The 24,796-nt window shown below is 38.9% G+C and overlaps 1 protein-coding gene across 1 annotated transcript in view; it reads left to right on the top strand.

The window, feature by feature from the left end:
- ASCC3 (activating signal cointegrator 1 complex subunit 3) overlaps positions 1–24,796 on the top strand; it is a 281,082-nt gene that overhangs the window by 7,683 nt on the left and 248,603 nt on the right. Inside the window, exons 2-4 of the mRNA XM_055713229.1 lie at positions 11,457–11,600; positions 12,386–12,536; positions 16,763–17,346. Of these exons, the coding sequence (XP_055569204.1) occupies positions 11,511–11,600; positions 12,386–12,536; positions 16,763–17,346 (825 nt within the window). The 5' untranslated portion in view covers positions 11,457–11,510. The remainder of the gene's footprint in view (positions 1–11,456; positions 11,601–12,385; positions 12,537–16,762; positions 17,347–24,796) is intronic.

Raw genomic sequence — 24,796 nt, forward strand, 5'->3', positions numbered from 1 at the left:
GTGTTGTAGGGTGTTTGCCGCTTTGGATTCCTAAGGCTACTGGTACTGACTCCCATGTTTGTACAGGGACGTGTTAGCTGTGTGGCCACACAGTCCTTAGGTCTTGGAGGAAGCTTCATGCTTCAGGGACGCTGACATTAGATGTCTTGTGTATTGTCTCCTAAAAATAATGGCAACTGATATATAGTGGATGTTACATGCCTCTTGAAAACTATTTCCTAGACTTTACCATAGTACTTTTTTATTTTAGCTCGACCCTGTTTCAAAAACTTTCCCAAAGTTTTAGGATTCTTACAAGATGGGTTAATGAGAAGTAAGAGAGCAATCATACTTGTACAGCCTCTCCTTTGTGGCTTGAGTAATAGTGTACGGGCAGTGTCTTAAAGATTAGTGTATCTCGCTTAGTCTTTTGTTTTATTGCATTTGAGTCATCATGCTAAAGTAGGTTATGTTTTTCTCAAAAGGGATGGTTTGTGTATCCTTCAAAAGCGTTTGGGGGAGATGCTCTAAATTCAGAGTGATTCAGTTCCAACCTTGAGGCCTATTGAAATCATATTTTGAAGGAAGTCAGAGTTAATGATGAAGGATAATAATGGTGTTGAGTGGATAACAAGCATCCAGTTAGTTAGAACTGGGAGATAATACAGTATTTGAGGCATTTGTTTAGTTGTCTGTAAATCTGGTGATTCAGGTGCTTGAACACACGCTTGTTGCCAATTTTAAAACCTCACAGAACTACACCTTGTATCCAGCTGCTGTTTCAGAGGGTGTGGATATTTCACAGGACCTGTGTCACATCTACTGGTCCATGCAAATATCCTTGATACTTATAAAGGGTCTCAGACACCACGGACACTGCTTCGAGACTGAATCTCACCCAGGTGCCTGCCATAAGGGAAACTTGAATCTTTCTGCATGATTCAGGCATGGGTCTTCAGACAGGTTTTCACATTGTTGGTTTTGGAGAGAAAAATGTCATGTGCCTAGAGGCCCTGAAGGAAATGGGCTGTAGGCTTTCTGTTGTACTTCTCTGTCTAAGCATAGTAGTGTCTGCTTATGTATGTGGCGTGAACATAACCACAGTAGACAGGTGAGGTGCTCTTTTATTAAATTACATAGGTATGAGTCCATAGAGGTCTTGGCTGCAGTATTCAGAATGTTAATTTTCCTGTCCTGTTTCCTTGGTAACGTGGATGCATGTTGGGGATCAAATGAGAATAGTAGACCTTCTAACAAACAATTTTCAAATTTATTCTGTGATGGAGATGAAGACTTTGTTTCTGCTTTTCAGTCTTGTTTCCAGTTGTTTAGGAACTTGAACTTAGACCTGAATAAAAGCAGCCTCTATGTTTGTTATTTTTTAGGATTAATCTAGGCAAGGTAGGCAAACTTTGGGAGTATGTGTAGGATTTGCATCTCGAGTTGTACTTTAGGGACCAGGATTGGTCTGTGTCTGTCCCCCCACACCTGCTGAGGTTCAAGGGCAAATGTGAGTGCGAAGTTTTCAGAAATAGTTTCCTCCAGCAGGCACGGACCGATGCTGTTCTCACAAGAAGCAGTGGCAAAAAGACATTCTTAAGCCATCAGTTTGAAGTGGTCAAATGCTCCAGACAATCCCCAGGTGTATTTGTAGCACTGAGTATTTTAGTGTTGTTAAGAATGGAGATGGAAGGGAGGAAGCATTGGAGAGGAAAAAAATAAGCATATTCTGTTTCCTGAGCACAATTTTCAACCAAATTCACTGATAATGAACAGAAGCTGTGTGGTATCTTTACTATTTCTGTAGCATCTGCTGAAGGTTTATTATTTAAATAAAGGTATGTTTGTCCCTTCCCTTAAGCAAACCCATGCTAATCAAGCTTGATTTCAAACATTAAAAAATTTAGTTAGTTATTCCTTTCTGTGGAGAATACCAAAGCAGAATTAACTAAACTATGAACAAGATGTACCTACTGTGAACAGTATGACTTAGGTATCCTAATTGTAATAATTGGATGCACAGTTTGTTGTTTTGCGCTTTCAGGTATGCATCTATTAAATACATGTCTCCTTTTGGTCTTACTCATTTTCTGTTGCTGAAGAAGCAGGAAGGTGCTTTTCTTCTGGTACTCCCATTTCCCTTGAAGAGTCCTTTGGACTTTGTTTTCTTCTGTGTACCAAACATAAGAAACTTCTCAAAAGAAAATAAAAAACAGATCTTGATCTTAGTTGTACACCAGGCTCATGAACCAAGTATAATTTATCTTGTCCTTTGAAAGCTCATTAATCAGTTAACTTTACTTGCTTTCTGAGTGTTGGATATCCCAACAGTAAGCTTCTATTATATGCATTGGTATTTCAGTTAATTAAGGATATTTTGTATTATCCAATAGTGAATTTCTTATTATAGCTTTATTATTAAAAGAAGTTAATAAAAATAAGTAAAGTAATATGGTTGCTCTGCTAAAGTAGAGGTCCAGTTTATTAACCTCAGTGGTATTAATCTGAGGCATTATCTCTTCTGCTTGTGAATTGTTACTAGCTAATTCCAAAAAGACGTATGGTTTTTCACCATATGTCGTAGTGGTCGATGTCCAGGCATAGCTGTGTGTTATCCATAAGAGATGTACCTGATTGCACACTAAAGCTGATACTATTCTTCATAATTCTTTTTGTTAATCTGCCTCAGTTGCATAAAGGTGCTCACACGGGGTTTGTATAGATAGTATTTAACAAACCATTCTAGAGGAGCGATAATGTGATGGGTTTTAATTCTTGCACAATTAAGTTACACTTACAGCTAATGGTATTATACAAGAAGCATTTATCTTTGCAAGAATGTTTTTCAATATGGTTATTTTCTGGTTCTTGCTTTTCTTCTTGAGTTGCTGAAGGATTTTGACATGTAAATGCATCCATTTTCTCCCTTCATGTAATGTAAGGCCAGTTCGCCCTCCCAGCTCAATTGCAGTGATGTTTTGAAGTGAAATATTACGGGACACCACCTTCTGATGTTCTGAAAGGACTAATGTACCTGTAAACTTCTCCTGGGAGACGGAGAGGGGGTAGACAACCGAGAAACAGCTCCCCAGCATGGTTTAGAAACAGAGCTAGGATGGGAAAGCTTGTTTTGGTAAGCTTTTCTTCTGGCCACTTTCAGACCTTTTGTGGTCTTCACTATGGCAGTCAATGATGACTACAAAGGGGAAAAAATGAAAGAAAAAAATTCATCTCCTGTTATATATTTCTTTTATTTATCTTTACCAGTACAATTAAGCCCCACTGGTGACAAGACTCGGAGTCTGCTCAAAATGGAGAGAAGTGTACCAGAGATAGAAAAACAGACAAAAACCTCTTCAGAATGGCAAGGGCATTGCTGGGGTGTGCAGAGACACAGTTGGAACGGCAAAAGCTCAGTTCAAATTTAAATTGGCCAAACATGTAAATAAATACAAGAAAGGATCCTTCAGGTATGTAAACAAGAAGAAACAGAAGGAAAATATTGGCCTGCTGTTAAACAGAAGAGGTGAATTAGGCACCAGCAGCACTGAAAAGGCAGAGTTTCTCAACACGTTCTTAGTTTCTTCACCTCTGTCTTTATCAGCGCTGTTGGGCCCCAGGCCTTGGGAATAAAAATCCAGGTTGGTGAAAACAGACCCACCATCAGTGAAGGAAGAGCTGGTACATGAGCTGTTACAGGAGCGTGACCCCTACAAATCGATGGGCCCTGGCAACAGCCATCTGAGGGTGTTAGGAGAGCTGGCTGACGGTGTTGTGAGGCCGGTCTCCTTACTCTGTGAGAAGCAGCGGAGAGTGGGGGATGCGCCACAAGACTGGAAGAAGGCTAACGTCACCCCTGTCTACAAGAAGGGCTTAGAGGAGGACCCAGGAGATTACAGGCCCATCAGTCTTACTTCAGTCCCTGGGAAAGTTACGGAACGAAACCTCCTGGGGGCTATCCCAAGTCCAATGAAGCACGTGACTAGGAAAAGCCAGCACAGATTCACCGAGGGCAAATGCCTGGTTGATATGGGGCGAGCGATGGACATTGTCCACCTGGATTTCTCCCAGGCGTTTGATTCGGTTGCCTGCAGCCGCCTCCCGGAGATCCTGACGCACTGCGATCCAGACGGGCGGCCTGTGCGGCGGGTGGGGAACTGGCCCGCAGCCCGCACCCAGCGGCTGGCGGTGAGCAGCTGCGTTTCAAACTGGCAGGCTGTCACAAGTGGGGTCCCCGGGATCGATATTGGGCCCAACGCTGTCCGATACCTTCACAGGTGGTCTGGGTGATGGGATCAAGCTTGCCGTGATGAAGATTGCCAATGATGCCAAACCAAGCGCGGAAGGGGATGCTTCGGTAGGGAGAGCCACCCTGCAGGAAGACCTGGATAGGCTGGAAGGGTGGGCTTGCAAGAACCTTATGAAGATCAACAAGGACAACATTGCAACCTGGGAAGACATAACCCAGGAGTGCAGCACAGGCTGGGATCTACGCGGCTGGGGAGCAGCTCTGTGGAAGGGGACCTGGGGGTCCCTGTGGACAGGAAGCTGGAGATGAGCGACCAGCGTGCTGCTGCGGCAAGGAGAGCTGGCAGGATGCTGGGCTGCATCAACAAGGGCATCACCAGCGCAGATCAAGAAGCCACTATCCCCCTCTACTCAGCGCTTCTCAGCCACACCTGGAATATACTGTGTCCAGTTGTGGTTCCCGCTATACAAAACGCCAGATGTGGGCAGGCTGGGGGGCGTCCAGAGGAGGGCCACAAAGATGATCGAAGGACTGAGAAGCCTGCCGTGTGAGGACAGGCTGAGAGAACTGGGTTTGTTCAGTCTTGAGAAAAGAAGGTTTGGGGAGAGCTTATCACCGCCTTCCAGTGTTTGGAGGGCGGCTACAGAGAAGATGAAGACCTCCTTTCTACAAGGAGTCACACGGTAAAGACGAGGGGTAGTGTGTACCTGGGGAGATTCCGCTTGGACTCAAGGGGAACATTTTTCACAGTGAAAACAGTTAGCCGTTGGGACAATCTCTGCAGGAAAGTGGTGGATTCCCCAACACTGAACGCTTTTACGATCTGGCTGGACAGGGTGCTGGGCTGTCCTGTCTAGACCATGCTTTTGCCATGAAAGGTTGCACCAGATGATCCTTGAGGTCCCTTCCAACCTGGTATTCTATGATTTTATGAAGATTACTTGTTTTCTCAGGCTGCATATTCTATATAGGTTTGACCTGATCTGCACAGATTATTATTTTTAATGCAGGCCACACAGCAGAGAAATACAGTTATTATTTTTTCTGGTTTTGCTTTCCCATTAGAGCTCAGAAGAAAGATAAAAGCTTTTATTAGTGGTTTTCTGCTGCATTAAACCTGTTATCCTTGCTGACTATTACTTGTACAGATTTTCATTCACATGCATCATCCAATTGTACCTCTGTGCAGTATCAAGTTCATTCCATTAAAATGTTACTGTGAATCTTTAGGAAGTGTTATAAGCAATTCTTTTACCTCCTGAAGCTGACTTAAAAGGAACCTGGCAATGCTATCTTTGTAGACTGTGTAGTTAGTTGGAGGCTTTATCCTCGAGTGTGCTTGCTGTTTGTTACAGGAATGTGTTATGGAGACTGTATTAATACCATCTGACAAGGTGCTCTACCTTGGTAATATCACAGCAGTTATGCAATTATGATTAGAGTAGTTGTATTTGCTGAAGCACGTCCCATGTCCTCTCAGCCATATTTATGCATCACGTATGTATGCATATGTATGCATCATGTGTTACTTAGCTGTCATTAGCTCAAAGGTTTTTTTCTTTCTCTCACTTATATATTGCCTTTCATCCTCCCTTTACTTCCTTTGCACATGTACATCCATATTTACCTTCCATACAGCTCCTGTTTTTCCTTTAGTGACAAACTTTTCTGGAATGGAGTGAGATGGATGCCCTGGGGTGGTTTTCAGCCTCTGTTGATGGCACAGTGTGAGAAAGAGATGTATAGAGAGCTGCCTGTTAAGGTAAAGCAAAAACAAACACCCCCTCCGCCTGTTGTATTTGTGGCTTGTACCTAGAGTTTAAATGAACATACATGTTATGTATGTTGAAATTGGAGATTTGCTCATAGTACATCTCCACCTGTAAGGCAAGTCTTTAAGTCTCTGTTGCTTGGGATGCAGTTTGTCTCTTGCAGCAGGGAATGAAAAAGTTATGGGGCATAAAAATGCAGGCATTTCTTAATGTAACAATTGAACTATGTCTTATGTTCCTCAAAAAGAAAGATGAGTTATTCTGAAAAAAAGGTTGGTTTAAATTTTGGTGGTTGTTGGATTTGGTTGTTTGTTGTTGGTCTTTATTTATTATTTTTTTTAGAAACAACAGCTATCCTTAGAATGATCTCAGAGCACATCTAAAATGAAGACGTTAAAGGGCCAAGCCATGTTTGGTGTTATACCAGTGCACTATCAGGCATAATCACAGGGAATACCTTGAAATGCCTTGCCAGCTGATGCTAGCTGGAACAGAGTTAGGCAGCTGGTGTTTAATCATGGCTACGGTAGTGAGAGGGGGAAAGGGTTAATACTCTATTGAATGCATGACTTACAATTCCATTATTTGTTTTTTAGGGGTTTGGGTTTTCTCTTTTGTTTGGTGACTTATATAATTAAGATCCTGAAATTGTCTCTTATATGAAAGATGGCACACACAGGTGCTGTTATGCCTCCTCATTATGTTGAAACATTTGTTGGAATTCTGGTATTCAGTGAGATGAATACCATGTATCAGGCAGCCACTATTTCTTCCTGAGTACGTAGTCCTTAATCTTGACATTTTGCTTTCAAAGACTGACCCAGTCTTGACTCGAGATCAGCAATATTCAACACAGACAACTTGAGAGAATTCCAGTGTGATGTCTGAGCCTTTTGCAGAAAATTTTGTCTGAAAGTGTACAATTGTTACTACATCATATAGCACTGCTTATAAAGGTGCAAAATATGAAGTTGGAATATAATAATATTGTAGTATCTTGCTTTGACCTGCTGTTATGATTAATGTCCCAAACATTATTAAACCACTGTTATCCCTGGCTGTCATCAACTTCAGTGCTAGGGGCTGTGTTTGTACTGTTTGCATCAAACAAGCTTGGATAAGAAGTTTAAGTGAATCGTCCCCATTGCTGTAAAATAGGTTTTTCATCTAATGCTTTTATTTGTTTCTTTAAAATGGCAGTGAGCAATACACACCAAATAGAATGTGGGGAGTTTTAAATCTGTATTTATTTGTAAATAAAATACGAAGTTTACCTTTGTGTTAATGAAGCTGCTGAGGTTAATTTTAGCAGTTCTAAAATGAGTTCATGTTCACTAAATTTTAACATTTTGGGATTTATTTATTTTTATTCCTCTTGCATAGTAAAGCAATAAAATATTCTGTATGTGGGTATTTTGAAAATGTCCTAATGTGTCCTCATGGTCTTGCTGCTTTTGTGTTTGATTTAAATAATCCTGGGCTAACATTTATTTTAATGTTTGTAAAATACAATTAAAGTGCAGAAAGTACTGCAGTGTCCCTTTTATTTTTTGTATTGCCTTACGGCTGGGATATCTTTTGCCTGTTTACTTCCTTTTCATTTGAAATGTTTCTGCTTTCACAAGAGCAAGTGAAAATGGCATGTGATCCAAATGCTATGTGGTCAATAGTAACCTGCTATTAATTGCCAATGTCTAAAGCCTTTTTTTCATTATAATATTCGTTGATGGGAATAGTAATTAGTAATAAATTCTTCAGGTTTTATAAATGAAAACTTTACATAGACAGCAAGAAACTTGTTAATAATTTAAAGAATTATAGGCAATATAGGCAAAACCTGGTAACGTGACAATATTCCTTAAACAGTTTAAATAAAATGAGTGCTGTGAAGTTTTAAAGGACTTAAGTCAAATACTAGAGGCTACAGAAGCTGGTACTTCGAAGCATGGATTTTACTTCTGATTCTGTTAATGATTCTGATAATGTTAATTTTACCTCTGATTCTTTTAAGGTTTGTGTTCAACTTAAAAATTGAGGTACCAAATTTCAGAAGTCCCCTTCTCTTAGCCCTACTGGGCAGCTGGCTTGATTTCTTAGAGATTACAGGATTTAAGTATATTTTAAAAGAGCATCTGTTTGACCATAATCTCTCTTAACATTTCAGTGGGCAAGAGAAAGACTGACTGTTATTATAGAAAAAATATGGGAAGGCCAGGAGTGGGAGGAAAACTTAATAGGCCGGTGAAAGTATGAAGTGGAAAACTTCTCTAGTAACGTTTGTTACCTCTGTGATATTGCTAGCATTTTTTTTAAATGTTTCAGTTTAATGAATAAAAACCAGCTGGGATTATGGTCCATGTTTGCTTTCAAACAATAAAGTTTGAATGGTTTGATATCTGAATTCTGAGTATAATCTGCTTCTAGGTTTTACTTCCTCTCATAAAAAGTTTCAGCATTAAAATCATACTTGCTTTTATAAAAGTTATTGCCTCTCATCTTCACAAAGCTTTAGAAAGGCGGATATTGCTTTTTCTGCTTTACAAACGGAAGCTTTGTGGAAAGTGAAGGGTTTTTTTAAGAGACGGGAAATCTGAAATAGTTCAAGGAATTGTCAAACTTCAGTTCCTTTTCCTAAAAATCATTAGCAGAATGTCTGATTGTCCTTACATTGAAGTGTGTGAGGGGAGATAATTTTTATCATGTAAAATTGCACGCATTTTAAGGTTAAATTTCCATTCCACATGTCCATCTACAAACATGAAAACATGGTACCAGTTCTCACACCCTTGTCTTGAGGGTGAATGGGCAGAAGAATGGCAAAAGTTCAACTTGCATCTCTGTATGTGGCCCCTGGTAAGTAGGATTTAATTGCTGCTGCCTTTTAGGTCTTTGTTCCAAAACAGGCAGATCTTAGCAGGATCATTTGGTAGTACAGATGTTTCAGGTGAAGCTGCAGGCAAACATGTATTTCTGTCAAATCAGAAGGAATTAGTTACTGTTATGGTAGCTGTGAGAAGACAAGCAGTAGCTGATGCATTCTAAAGGCAACGTGATGCAGGCAGGTACCTACATTAGCAAGCTTTATGTGAAAGCAGGTAACAGTTTTGTTTTTTTTTAAAACAAATGTAAGGGCCACAGCATTTTTGATCCAGTGTTTAGAGCTGGCTCAAATATGTTGTGGAATAATAGTGTAAGTTCATAAACCTTACCTTGTTTTTCCTGTTAACAGTAATTGCACCTGTCCCCCACTTTCTAATTGATGGCAGGTTTTGTTTTCTTGTGGTGCCCTGGCGAGGGTGGGTGTCATGGACCAGAAGTGAAGGGCACGTGTGGGGTTCGCCTGTAAATGAGGTGCAGAAGCCTTGTGCAGCTGCTTTGCCAAACCAGCCTCCTCAGGGACTGGCAAGCTGTGGAAGCACGTAGGCACGTATGGAGCAGTGTTTATTAGTACAGGCTCAACTGTAGGGCTTTAGGGCTGGATTTGGCTCTTTGGCCAAGCCTGCGGTCAGGGAGGTGTGCCCTTGTCCTCTGGGGTTCCAGGTTTTTTATTTCAGAAAGTACCAATAACTCAATGAATAAAGGAGGAAGAAACACTCCCCTCAAAATCCAATTTTCTGACAAATGGGCTTGCTGGAGATGCTTTAAAAACTCCTAAAACCATGTGTAAAAAGTGAACTACTTAAAAGTCGGTTTGAACTTTCATAAATTACTATGCATGTTATTTCATAAAGGACAATTAAGATGATAATGGTACAGTTGCATTGTTGTGTGTTATTGCAAAGGACCATAATGCTATAGAAAAAGGTATTTGAGTGTAGGTATAAAATAAATGGCCAAATGGAGTGATCCATTGCTAATGGCAGTGTTGTCATTGGAGTAGCGTGAGAGTGATTTACCTTTTTTGTTGGGTTCAAACAAAAAAGGTCAGATTAGATTCCCTCAAATTTTGGACATGTTTTATAATGGTGGCTATAATGTTCGTGGGCTTTTTCACTAGGAGCTACACTGGTATGAATTACATGTCATATATCCACTGGACATCTTAAAAGCCAAGCATAAAAGCTGCGCTGTTGCTTGGCTCTGTCGGCTTCCAGGCTTGAATTTAAACATGCCCTATCACATTCACAGTTACAGATTTTGAATTTCCATGTTTTGTAGCTTCATTGTTATAACATTTATCTCCAAAATATCAGATGATGTGATAGCTTTTCTCCAAAAAGCATCTTAATGTGAGATGAGAAAACAAGTAGAGGTGACAAGTCAGTGGTATTTCTTTGTCTGTGACTGGAACACTGCATCTGGATTTGCTTTTGTGCTGTATTGCATAGTTGATAGCTAAAATACAAATGCAGCTATTAAATTAAGAAAAATGTTAAGGATAATTGGATTAAACCAGGGAGTTCTATACAGTATATGACTGGGGGGAGGTGGGGGCGGGGAGCAGGGGAAGTCATTTTATTAACTCTGGTTTAAGTTATTCAAATTCTGGATGGCCGGTGGTCTTCAGGCATGCTAAGAACGATGCAGATCATTAGGTTTATAATGATATCATTAATTGTTTCAAAAATAATCTAAACTTGTATCTATCTGCTACCATCTGAAGCTGTAGCTGTGCATTAGAGTTCATTAAACAATTCAGCTGTGGACATCTCTTGAAATTAAATAACTTTTGAGAATAGTTTCGGTAAAAGGTTTGGAATGAGTACAAGTTCAGATGGAGAACAGCTGTGTTTTGCTGTATAGATATGAGCCTGTTTCACAGAGGAAATTAGACTGTGCAAAAATAGGCTGTAGCCCTAGAGAGAGCCCCACACTGTGTGCGTGTGTCCGTGCTTCCAGTTGTGAGATGGAAACATCCCAAGGCATACTTTTTCCAGTTTCCCATTAGTCCTTTTATTCCCTTTATCTCCTATGATAGTTCAGGGCTCTGCATATTACAATCTTTTTTTCCTGTCGTGATTTTCTTTGCCTGTTTTGCTAGTTACAAATGGCTAAGCGGTTGTCAAGAAAGATGTCCCTGCATCAGCGCCGGAGGCTGCTAATGACCTAAAGCTCCCAGTATGGGTTGGTTCAGAGAAAATCTTCTTGTAGGTTGTAGTCACTTAACTGCTTTTGGGAGCTAAAGTTCAGTTACATAGATTTCACTATAATACTCTTGTCTTAGTGGTTGTAAAGGAATAACTGCCACTTTGCCTCATTGCTGGTAACTTGTCTTTAGCGAGGAGAGAGAAGAACCTGTTGAGTGATCTCTGCATGTTTCCATGACTTGCCTATGCTCTGTGCTTTACACCTCCCTTCTATTGAATCTTGATTATCAGCGTTTTGAGACTTTTTTTAAACTTGTTTAATTGAAGTGCCAGTCACGTTCTGCTTGCTCAGAAAGGTCTTTCAAATTTGTGATGTGTTTGTATTTATAGCATTAACAAAGCCACGTTATTTGTTTTATGCTCATCTAGGTGCTTGAACTGGGATTTCATTTCTCATCCTATGGATCACTGAATGAGTAACAGATGGCCTTGCCTCGTCTTACAGGCGCATTACGCTCCTTTTCAAATGTCACTAAACATGAGGATTACAGTGAAGAATTAGCTGACTTAACGGTAAAGATTTTTTTCTTTTCTAAAGCATAATTGTAAAGTATTAGTGTGTATACAGTAAGAATTGTTTGCCTCCTTTGTTTGCATTGCCATTTTATAAGAGGAGGGAAGCAAGACAGGGCAAGAGTGCGTATAATTTCCTGTGCATTCCTTTATAGTGTCCTCACTCCAAGTCAGATTTGTTGTAGCTTTGTGGTTTATTCTAGGCGCTTACAACGATGATATGCTATATGGATAGTGTTGTTTGGCTGGGTTAGCACAGCCCTGTTACTTCATCTTTTAGGAAGTTACATTAAGCTGGGCTGGTATGTTTTTAGCTTATGCAGAACTGGGGTGCCAAACATTTCCTTTTGAATACGAAGTTCAACTTGGACTCTTGTTGGGATTTATTTAGAATAAGTTTAGTGATACTGAATTTAGATGCTTCTCCTCCCTGCAAGAAATAGTGCATTAAAGCAATAGATGTGTTGTGGTAACTTGTAATGTGAAATGAATTTGGAATCTTGGGAGCTCTATATCTCTTGAAGTTGCAAGAGTTTGGCTTTACAGAGAATTCTGTCTTGGAAGGAGTAAAGTAGTCAGACAGTCTGTGCATGTGTATCCTCCTTCTTCCTTATGCTCAGGAAAGGGTGTAAAGAACAAGTAGTAGGGAAACTGCTTGCAATCATTACTACATACTGACTGAATGGAGTTGGAAAGAAGTGGTTTTATCTGGTGTTTAATTTTAAAGGAACCTCCGTGTAGTCATTTGAAATAAATTAAAAACCCTAAATATTTTGCATTTTCAGACTAAAAGGTCAAAACTACATGCACAGTTGCTGAAGTCTGATCTTACTTGGAAGAAGATAATAAAGTTTGTTGATGACAATTTGGATAAAAAAGAAAACCAAACTGTAAATGATGATTTAAAAACTATATTACAAGCTGCAAAACAAATAGGTATGTTTTCATTCTCTAGTAGTCTAATAATATACTCTTTCGTTGTTGGTTTTTTTCCAAGCTGCTTTTTGCCTGCATACTTTGCATACTGGTACAATTTTAGTTCTACCTTGATGCCAGACTTGCCCAGAAATATCTTTGAAACTCCAATTAATCTGATCTGTGTGTGCACATTTCGGTCTTTTATTTTATTTATTTTAAAATATGATACCATTGTTATGTGGATAGTCTTCCTTTTTGATATTACTGTTTTTTAGTGCATGGTATGGTTTGTGATGGACCTTTAGTAAGCAAAAGCAACATCTTCTGGAATGGCAGTACTCTGAGAAGAGAACAACCGTGATGTTACCTGCTTTAATTCCATGTGATTGGTATCATGAAAAATTGCACAGACACATAGGCAAATAAAAATCTAAGAAATATTTTCTGCTTGAAGTGTTTGGTGTTAAGGAGAGAAATAAATAATAGATTTCACTCGTCTGGAATTAAGCTTTTAAAATTGAAATATGTTATAGCAAAGGAAGTGTGAAAACCTAGTTTTGATTGGAAACTTAGTTTTTGATCAAAGACTAAAACTAATCCAGCTTGTGTTGTTAGCAGAATTTAACTTCATCAGTTCATAAACTGAGCACATGGCCCAAGCTCTAGCTGTCATATACATAAGAATTTTTCATCTCAATTTAATAGGTATATTTTCTTCTTTTCTGATAATTTCAAATATCTTGAATATAGTCTTGTAAGTAAAAAGACTGAGAGAACTAATATAGATAAGTATATTTGTCTTTTTTTGGCATTATACACCAATGGTTTTTATCACAATACAAATATTAACCTGTCAGTTGTGTTTCTATTTCTCAACAGTTCTTTTGGAAATAACTAGCAAATTGAGAAAGAAATAAATATCTAAACACAGACTTTCAAGAAAGGCTAGACAAGTTATTCATGTCCAGCATGTAGTAATCAGTTGTGCTGCACAGTTGCATGGAAGATGTCTGTTAAAGCTATTAATGGTTGTAATGGGTATTGCGTTCGTGAGTCATCAGAAGAAAAATTTCGAGTATTTCTCAAATCACTGACAAAAATGTTTTAAACTCATCTGATGATACATGTGTTCTAAACTTTGCTTTGTGGTTTAGTTCTTCCATGTTAGTGACATAACAGTTATTTTTACAAATTTGGTGCAATTTTTTTTTTTAATCTTATGTTTTCTAATACAATTAGTAGAGCTGATGCTATTAGTAGACTTTTACCTCTTCAGGCCAGAATTTAAGCATGTGGCTGCCTGTTTTTCTGAGACAGGCCTCTAGGAAGGGGCCACCTCTCTGCCCCAGCTCAGGTACCTCTGCTTCAGTGCTCAGATTTCAGCTGGCACTTGTGATACACAAGGTTTGAGGGAAGGTCTATGCAAGATTGGGAGTGAGTTTGTATCAATCGTCAGTGCCCAAAGTTAATATGGAAAAGGTGCAGTCTGTATTGATAATAGACCTGTATTGATTGAGAAGATCTACATAGGTGTTTTAAATATCCACTGGCTATAGTTTAATCATAAGAAGTACTGAAGTAAAATGTCAGTTAAGTTAGGGCTGATAAATATATAAAGATTATAACGTTTGCAGTACAAAAAGTAAGACCATGTGTAGTACAGCAAGTAGGAAAAAATGTCTGATGATGGAAAAAAGGTTATAAGCAAAGTGAGCATTTGCTGTTCTTAGTTGCAAATGCCATCTATGAAAATAATTCGGTGGAGTTGTGTTTTCAGTATTAATGACAGAAACAAGCATTACCTGTGTAACTTTTTTTTATTATTTAATTTTCACATTTGCCAAAGATTGCTGCAAAAACTTTCTAATTTTCTTTCCCCCCACCCCAGCTTTAATAGTGGGCCCAGTGTGGTCCGTAGGTAGAGTAAGTTGAGAGACTTGAAAGTAATAGTGTGGTAAATATTTGTTTGATGGATCAGAGAGGACAAAACTAATGAAAACAAATGCATGGTTACTTAGAGTAAGTTGGAAAGAAACTATCAGCTTTGACGCTTCTCAATAAAGATAGATGTGGAATGTTACACAAATGAGAACAGGCTACAGTGACTGAGGCACAAACTGAACTGGTGCTAATGTTCCAAATGCCCTCATCAGAAGCATGTAGTAGAGAAAAGGAATTGCTTGTATGTCTTTTTACTTCATTTTCAAGGAAATGAAATCTCAGCCTAGGCAACAGATACTGTAATATTGATATACTTTACAGGGAAAACGTCACTTACTGAAATGATCTGACTGGCTTAAAACCACAAAGGAAAGAGTTGCTTCAAGTAGTGCCATCTTGGCTGGCTCATTATATTCAGTAGGGAGGGGTAGTGTTTTCTCAAAAGATGCTTCCATGAATGGGAGATGTTAATAATAAAGGAGAATTAGCACATAATAAAGCTAAGAGCCTTTTCTCAAATCTTTCAGTACAATTGCTCTCTTAGTTTGGTAACGTGTACTTCTGTTCTCACAGAAGTTTCTTTAAATAATGATGTGTATTTGTATGTTAGGAATATAAGAGTAAGGTTTATGCAGCCAAGCTCAGGTGTGTAAGTTTTTAGATGTTAGGGTTTTTTTTCCCTGTGATTCCCGTATAGTTAATGCTGAGAGGAAGGCTGAACAATCTTTTCCTTTGAGATACATTTACATATATGTTGTGTATGTGCCTTATCTTTATGTCATGTATTTTCCATATGAAGGTATCTAATGAGCCTGTAAATATCATCTCCAGTCCTCTCCGTGAACTTTTCAGGTTTTCAAAGTGCACCATAGGAAAGTTTAAGAGAAATACTGAATTTTTAGGCACCTCCACTTATACATTATGTTTCTAGTTACTCAGCCTTTTCCATCTTCTTATGCTGTATTTCTTTTGCTTTTTCCTATTACACTGTTGGGGAAAAAAACCCTTGGTTTTGCTGGGGTTAAACCTAGCCTAAGTTGAATCGAGTAATGATGCCAAAGTAATTAAGAATCCCCCCCCACTGTCTTCAATAAGTATTTTAACAGCCAGGAAACTGGGACATAGTAGAGCAAATACATAGGCCTGTAACTGGATAACAGGTATGCAGAGGCAGTGACAAGACACTTTTGATTACTGAAAAGAGAATAGCCTCATTTACTGTGTCAGTGGTGCCATTGTGGGTGGGGTGGGTTAAAGAATGAATAATATTGTTCCTTTTAAAATAAATAGTTTGTCTTTAATAGTTCTTTTGAATTAGCCATACCAAGAATTAAATCATGAGTGTTACCACTTAAATTGCACTGTTCTTTGCTGGAGTTCTATGAGTTGATCTTGATGTAAAGAATTGACCAGATAGGCATCTTGAGAACAGCAGCTTGTAAATCATCACAGTAAGCTTTTAAGATGTTTTTAAAATTATGCAATCTTGTAAGAAATATTCTACTAAAAATGTTGGAGTAACCTATCCAACTTACTGAAAAACGTTTTTTAAACTTCATAAAAAAATTCTACATGCTCTTGTCATATAAACCAAAAAAACCCAGTGAGCTGGATGGTTTTGTTTAGTTTATGCTTGGTGACTTTTAAAATTTTGTCTAGCAGTGACATTTTGGTTCATCATATGGAGGTTTTGCATATGTTTTCCTTGAGTACCCTTGTGAATAATTGTGTAAAGAGGTAAATTCATGTTTGTCTCTAATATATTTTTATTTGCATAATGTGATATTTTGTAGATATAAATCCAAATTCATGCATTTATTTGCTTTAATTTCTCTGGGCAATTTTTCTACACACATTCTGTAGTAACTCGGCTGGGAATTACTACAAGAATGTAGTAATTCCCAGCTGAGTTCTGTATGTTTAGTCTGTTATGAATATTCAGATTAGGTAGTGAATAAACAGTGAGACAGAGTGGAAATTTGTTACCTTTAAAAAGCTCATAAATACACCATCATGAGTTTAAGACCTCAGGCAAGTTTTTTGTCTAACTCAGAAAAATGAGAAAGCATTGGTAATCCTTAATATGAATTTCTAGTGAGTAGAAGCATAATGAAGACAGATGCTTTATTATCATATACCTTTTATAATTCAGTACATTGCAACAATTGGTACTTGTTGTTATGGTCTTCATATCTCTGTTGATGAGAACTGCAGCAAGAAATTGAATACAGTTATGTTATAGGCAATGAAAGAAAATCAGTTTGAAGTATATAAAGGTACTTTTTGCTTTTTTTCATTAACAGTTGGAGCTGAGAATGGACAAGAAGCAGTTGAAAGCGGAGCTGTTTTTCTCTTTAAGACATTTCACGGGAAAGAATATGTTGGCCGTGATGAGACGAAGGTGATCAAGCAGATGTTTGGGCCATTTCCATCATCATCTGCTACTGCAGCTTGCAATGCCACATGTCGGATTGCTTCTTACTTCACTGAAGAACAGCTTACAGCCCTCATACAGATGGCTGAAGAGCAAAATGGTGATAACAGGGTATTCTTTGGTAAAAATATAGTGTTTTCATTTGATATGCATGATTTGGATCACTCTGAGGAGCTGCCCGTGAATGGTGAGGCTGATACGCAGAAAATTATAAGCTTAGATTATAACAAATTTCTGAATAACCAGCTGAATCACTTACAGAATTACTGTGAAGAGAAATCCGACCTCAAGTCTTTGGAAAAAGTAGATGATTCTTTTTTGTGGTGTGAAGTTGGAAAGTATCTGAATGAATCTCAAGGGGGTACCCCTGGAGGACCAACAACAGAAGACCTCTGCTGTACTTTGTATGAGATGCTTGCTTCTACCAAAAGTGGCGATGAACTTCAAAATGAGGTATAGTAGCATATTAACCATACTACATGTATTTGAAAGTTGCAGAAATACACAACTATTTCATACTGGATTATGTCAGTATACTTTATCCAAGTGTCATTGATATTTTAATTTTTTTTTGTCTTGAAAAAAATTACATGGAAGCATCTTAATTTACCGGGCAGAATATGGGAGCAGCATGAATTTCATGTGAATAGTCTCCTTTTCCCCATAACAGACATGCGGTTTGTGGGGGGAGGGGTGGGGTGGGGTGTTGGCCATTTGCTCAGCTTCCCCATATTTTCTTTTTAAGCAGCAGCCAAATCAAGCTACTGTATACAAATGTCAGAACTTGTGAAAACAAATCAGTTAATTTTCCTGGGCAGGTTCCATCTGCAGTTTCAGAGCCTTCCTGTAGCTGGAAGGAAAGCTGGAGGACTGTGCAGGTGGTGCTACTTTAAAACTTTGTCACATCACTTCCATTTCTTTCAATAAGAACAGGGGGTGGGTTTATTGCAAGGGCAGAGAAAGCTTGAGGGAGAGAGAACAGATGCTGGGAGACTGGAGTTGAAGCATAAGCATAGTGGTAGAAAGGGGAAAGAGCATGATTAAAGGCTGGTGAAGAGGCTTTCAAGGTGTGTGCAGGAGAGATGATTGGATTAATCTAGTCAAGAGAACTGTTTTTGAATGGGGTTGGGAAAGAATTCCTGCAATTTGCTTATTGTTTCTTCCTGTGCACTCTTATGTCTACTTTGTTTTTCCTTATTTGCTCTGCTTTCATCCCCTGAAAATATCCAATACTTAAATCTCAAACTGACTCTTCAGAAAGACTTTAAATGTTGAAAATTTGCTACAGAAATACAACTGATGGTAGGAATAGACAATCCTGTGAAAGACAGTATAATGAAAATTTGCTGGATTTTGCCGTTACAGTAGTAGATTTTATTATTCTTAACAAAAAAGTAAGTGATAGAAGAGCTGAATATTTCATTTTAAGTTTAGATAACTATGTATTGGTGTCTATTGCATAGTGATACAGTTCCCAAAGCCCTCGTCTTGTTTCATTTGAAAGTCAATAGACCACATTTCAGCTGTCCTTTGATCTGTGTTCTGTATATGAATATTTTCTTACAAACTTATTCTAATTTGAGAGCCTAAACATGAATATAAAGAGAAGCTGATATAATTTCTACTGCATTAAAGTAGATTTTGAAAAATAACACTTTTATGCATGTCTGCAAACAGTTTCATATTTTGGGTGGTTTTATTGAGGGAAGACACGTGAAAATGGACAACTGAACAGATCTTGGAGAAAGAGATTGGATAAAGAAACTTGAGTGTCAGATGAAACATAAAGGCATTCTTTTTTTATTTGCCATAGGGACCTGAAGTTTATAATTGTACGGAGATAAAGATTTCAATTTTTTTTTTCTAGATCAGCAAAATACTTTTCAGATATAGTCACAGGGTATGCAGAAATAATTCCATACTTATGCATAATGCATACTTAATCCTAAATTGAATTTGTAAAATATTAAAGGAAATGTTTGAAACCTTTCATTTGAAGCAAGAAGTAGTAACTTTTTTATTTTGCAACAGTATGATTATAATGGATTGCTAAATCAGTTGGCAGACAGTTCAAGCTATCAGTTTATGTGGATCACCAATAAAGACTTCCTTTCCTTTGGCTCTGGTAAAATGTCTGTTCTGATGGCTTTACAGGAATTTTAATTTGATAATTTGAAAAAATTATTTACTCTTCCAGTAATCGGAAGATTATTTAGCAAGATTAAATCCTTGTCTCTTGTTACTAGAGAAAAAAGGATTCTTTCCCTTGAGTGTCTGAAACCTGTTTCTTACTTTGGATTTTCAAGAGCTGTTAGAAATAAAAAAATACATTTTGTCCCAGTTCTTATTTCAGCCCCCATGTTGCCTTTCCTTGCAACACTCTTATTAATTCATTGTTCATTGCACAATGTGGGGGCTGAGAAGGGGGTGAGACTAATTTGAACCTGATCACCTTTTCTTAAAAGCTAGTGGCATTTGTATTGTGCTTTCTGTAAGTGTAGTCATGACTTGAAAATTTCTTTGGACTTTGGATTTTAACATCACTTAGGCATTATTGGGTTTTTTATTACAGCAACTTTACTGGTGGCATCACTAAGAGCAGATGGTGGTTTTAAACCTGAAGATAACCCATTTCTAGAATTAGGTCATAATTTGCCAAATGAGATGGTATAACAAGTATTTGAATGATCATGGATCATGCATACTGAAAATCTTACATTAATTGGGGTGATGCATAGATGCTGAGGTCTCCATGCTCTACAAATGGTTTTTTTCTTTATAAACCAAGAAAAAAAGAACTATTGATATGAAAGGATAATTCTTTGTAAATAAAAATCCAGATCAGTAAAAAAAATATTAATATGTTAAAATAGTGGCTGTGTCTATTCTTCTGTCTAGGAAGACAGAACTGTCTGTTTATTATTAAACAGGAAAAGAACATGCTGGTGTTGAGGATATAGGTGAGTGGATTTACTATAAGACAACTTCATTTGATCTTTAAGCAAAGTTTATTAAGATTCCAGATCACATGAAAACTATGAGCATTTTTAGATCATTTCAGAGGTGACAGCCTGGGTTTTTTTGTAGCATATGTATAGGCACACACAACATGTATCCTATTTAGGTTTTTATCTACTTATGAACTGTACAAGGTGAAATAAGCTACTTCCTCCACCACTGTATTAGCTTATGCTTAAAGTTGTTGGTGAGGTAGAAGAAAGTAATACTTTGTTCTTTGTTGTCACTGTTTAAGAACATTGCACACTTCCTTTGGGACAGTTTGTTTATCTGGTATATCACTAGTGACTCTTAATTAGAGGAAAATTGATTCTTATGCTTGGAGTGACAAGGGAGTTATAACTTAGTGTTTGGGGCACGTGCTTTTCATTGGGGACATAAAGTCTAGTAAAGCTAAATGACAACTACTGGAGCATGATTTCACTGTATGTCAGATTTTGTTGAGTATGAAATGGTAATGATGCGGTAACAAAACCATTACTTAAAAACAGGAAGAAAAAGCTGATGACAAACTATGGAGTTTTGCTCAATAACCGTTGTGCTTTTTTATTGTTATTTTTTATTAAAACTTAGTATGCAGTGCATTCCTCCAATTCCAGTACTCAGTTTCTAGTATATGGCACTTCCATAATGAAGACTGGAGGCACCTGAGAGTATTTTATCAACTTTGCCACGTAACCCATCCCAGGAAAACTAGGAAAAAGGTGGAGGGGTTAAGTCCCTCTTTGGTTACACCTCTGCCGTTCTCAGAGGGTGTGTCTCTTCTGTGAACTCTTGACATAGTTAATTTGCAAAATTTTTCTGAATTTTATTTTGGAAATACTTATCTCTATTTTTACACTAATGCAGAGGTGCATTATCCCTTTATCTTCAAACAGGAAGAAATTTCTATAGAGCTAAAATAACTAGAGGAAAAAAAGGAAATGCAATGAGAATTGTGTTAAGATCTAATTTATACTGCACAGATTATGAAAAACTGTGCAGTTTGTCTCAGGCAAAGGAAAGGACTTTGCCCAAATAAAATTAAGAAACCTTAATGTCATTCAGCATATTAGATTAAATGGTGTTTCTCAGACAAGATAATGTTAAATGCTGTATAAATGACTAGAATACCAGGCTATGATGTAAAACAGCAGAAGTCTTCCAAGAAAATTACATTGTTAGTAGTTTGTGTATTATGTGAGTAGTACATATGTTTACTTACCTCTATATATGATATATTTATTTCCCTATAAAGGAAGACACAAGAGTTTTACTGCTTAGGTTTCTTTTGTCTGCTTTATAGTTTTGACTGTCTCCAGCTCCCTGCATTAAAAGCTAGCATATAAACATACTTGAACTATAGTATCCAGGACTTCCATCAGTTAAATACAATCCAGCTATATTGCAAGTTGTTGTGGTAAAAACATTCCTTTTTGTTTCATTTCTAAGGATAATTCATTATTCATCATTCCTACTGAAAAAGCGTGATATGGCTTCTTCCTTCTTGTCATAAGCACCTGAGAATATTTGAGTAAGGAAAACTACCATAAGAGACCAAAGGGTAGTAATGTGGAATTTGAAGGTGTTGCATCCTTCAAGCATCAAAAACATTCCTTTCAAATGAATGTAAACCTGAAATCGGAAAAGTACAAGTTGTGCAATATAGGTTTTTATATGGGGGGGGGAAGGTCAAGAGTTGGGCAGCACCTCTTCTTGTATGTATTTCTTAAAATATGCATCCAGTAATATTCTCATCATTAGAGCCAGAAGGTTACACCTTTATTACAGAAATGTCGTTCTTTTCATGCTTATTTCAGAACAGAAGTTAATAGATTATTTTGTTGTTTCATGAACTTGGATTTTTTGTGTGATGTTTGTGTGTCTCTGAATGCTTGATGTAGCCACAGGCTTTTAGACAGTTTTCCCCTGGCTCTGCTGTGTGGAGCTTTATTGTCTCTTAGGCTTCTGTCTGTAACTTTTCTTTAGCTGCCTTTGTTGCTAGTAGCAATATAATTTTCGACTTTTTTTTTTTCCCCCAGTGCTTGGGTTAATCTACATGGTTTCTGTTGCCCTGTCTTAATCCTACCACAAATGTCTGCCAGTGTGCTTTGTTGGCCAAACCTGTAAATGCTGTTGGGATCAAGAACAAGGGGAATTTAACTAATCTGTCAATTCAGCAAACTGGCAGGAAGCTCCTCTGTGTCTGACGCCAGTCTTTCTGCAAAAGTAGTACAGAAGAGTAAAGGAGAGCAAAATCTGTTCAAACTTTCACAGAGTCGGGAAGGATCTTTTCTGTCAGTGATACAGTATCTTAAACTAAGGAAGACTCGGTAATAAAGGACTATGGGAAAGTTTGTCCCAATTTCTCTGGTGAAGACTGCTCCAGAGTCTTGTTGCCTGGGTGGTGAAAATGAACTCGTTATCTGCTTTCTGGCTTTATTCAGGGCTGATTTATGATAACTTTTCCTGTGCTACAGTTGTCCTTTTTTTTTTTTTTTAAACCGTTTTAGAAAATGAGCATCAAAGAACTGCACATGTAACTTTTTTTTTTCAGACAATGCTATTCCTTTTAAACTCTGCCCTTCCTTTCATTTACTCTTCAAGCAGTTCCTTGCCAACTTTTAATTCTTCTATTAATGCCCAATTTCATGAATTTAACAAGTTCTCGTGGAAAATCGCAATGCTTTAAAGGAAGTCCAAATGTGAAACAACTGCTATTTATTCATTCACTAGATAAATGAAGTGTTAGACCAAGTGATGTATCAATAGCAAGCCCATGCTATGTTTATGCCGTTTTCCAGTTACCTGTGTGATTTTTTTCAAAAATATATTCTTTTAACTCTTCTGCAATCATATTTATATTTTTTATCCACAGTATAATTGCACTTGTAGGTGTGTGCTCCCTGACCTACAATTTTATGTGCCAGTGTCTGAAGATTTATGAAAGATTCTTACACTCAAGCTGCAACAGTGAGATCTGAATTTTGTTCTTAGCTTCCATGTGATCACTTTTACATCCATACTCTTTATTCTTTAACCAACTTATCCTTATATCCAAAACCATTTTTCTTTAAAAATCAGAATTGTCTATGATGAATTTTAAAATTGAAATCCGTTGAAGTAACATGTCAGTAATTAAATAATGAAGAGTCAAAATTTCCCTTTCAAAAGGAAAATTTATGCTACAGTAAGGGACCTAGTTAGCGAAATCACCTGGTCCGTGGAACTCTGAATGGAAAACACGCCTGGATAAATTCAAAGCAAAAGACACTAAAATTATTCCCTGATGTAGTGATATAAACCAGTAAATACAATCATAGGAATACCAGGTTGGAAGGGACCTCAAGGATCATCTGGTGCAACCTTTCATGGCAAAAGCATGGTCTAGACAGGACAGCCCAGCACCCTGTCCAGCCAGATCGTAAAAGCGTTCAGTGTTGGGGAATCCACCACTTTCCTGCAGAGATTGTCCCAACGGCTAACTGTTTTCACTGTGAAAAATGTTCCCCTTGAGTCCAAGCGGAATCTCCCCAGGTACACACTACCCCTCATCTTTACTGTGTGACTCCTTGTAGAAAGGAGGTCTTCATCTTCTCTGTAGCCGCCCTCCAAACACTGGAAGGCGGTGATAAGCTCTCCCCTAAGCCTTCTTTTCTCAAGACTGAACAAACCCAGTTCTCTCAGCCTGTCCTCACACGGCAGGCTTCTCAGTCCTTCGATCATCTTTGTGGCCCTCCTCTGGACGCCCCCCAGCCTGCCCACATCTGGCGTTTTGTATAGCGGGAACCACAACTGAACACAGTATATTCCAGGTGTGGCTGAGAAGCGCTGAGTAGAGGGGGATAGTGGCTTCTTGATCTGCGCTGGTGATGCCCTTGTTGATGCAGCCCAGCATCCTGCCAGCTCTCCTTGCCGCAGCAGCACGCTGGTCGCTCATCTCCAGCTTCCTGTCCACAGGGACCCCCAGGTCCCCTTCCACAGAGCTGCTCCCCAGCCGCGTAGATCCCAGCCTGTGCTGCACTCCTGGGTTATGTCTTCCCAGGTTGCAATGTTGTCCTTGTTGATCTTCATAAGGTTCTTGCTAGCCCACCCTTCCAGCCTATCCAGGTCTTCCTGCAGGGTGGCTCTCCCTACCGAAGCATCCCCTTCCGCGCTTGGTTTGGCATCATTGGCAATCTTCATCACGGCAAGCTTGATCCCATCACCCAGACCACCTGTGAAGGTATCGGACAGCGTTGGGCCCAATATCGATCCCGGGGACCCCACTTGTGACAGCCTGCCAGTTTGAAACGCAGCTGCTCACCGCCAGCCGCTGGGTGCGGGCTGCGGGCCAGTTCCCCACCCGCCGCACAGGCCGCCCGTCTGGATCGCAGTGCGTCAGGATCTCCGGGAGGCGGCTGCAGGCAACCGAATCAAACGCCTGGGAGAAATCCAGGTGGACAATGTCCATCGCTCGCCCCATATCAACCAGGCATTTGCCCTCGGTGAATCTGTGCTGGCTTTTCCTAGTCACGTGCTTCATTGGACTTGGGATAGCCCCCAGGAGGTTTCGTTCCGTAACTTTCCCAGGGACTGAAGTAAGACTGATGGGCCTGTAATCTCCTGGGTCCTCCTCTAAGCCCTTCTTGTAGACAGGGGTGACGTTAGCCTTCTTCCAGTCTTGTGGCGCATCCCCCACTCTCCGCTGCTTCTCACAGAGTAAGGAGACCGGCCTCACAACACCGTCAGCCAGCTCTCCTAACACCCTCAGATGGCTGTTGCCAGGGCCCATCGATTTGTAGGGGTCACGCTCCTGTAACAGCTCATGTACCAGCTCTTCCTTCACTGATGGTGGGTCTGTTTTCACCAACCTGGATTTTTATTCCCAAGGCCTGGGGCCCAACAGCGCTGATAAAGACAGAGG

This window comes from Falco cherrug, chromosome 6 (assembly GCF_023634085.1).
Source record: "Falco cherrug isolate bFalChe1 chromosome 6, bFalChe1.pri, whole genome shotgun sequence".
Classification (NCBI taxonomy): domain Eukaryota; kingdom Metazoa; phylum Chordata; class Aves; order Falconiformes; family Falconidae; genus Falco; species Falco cherrug.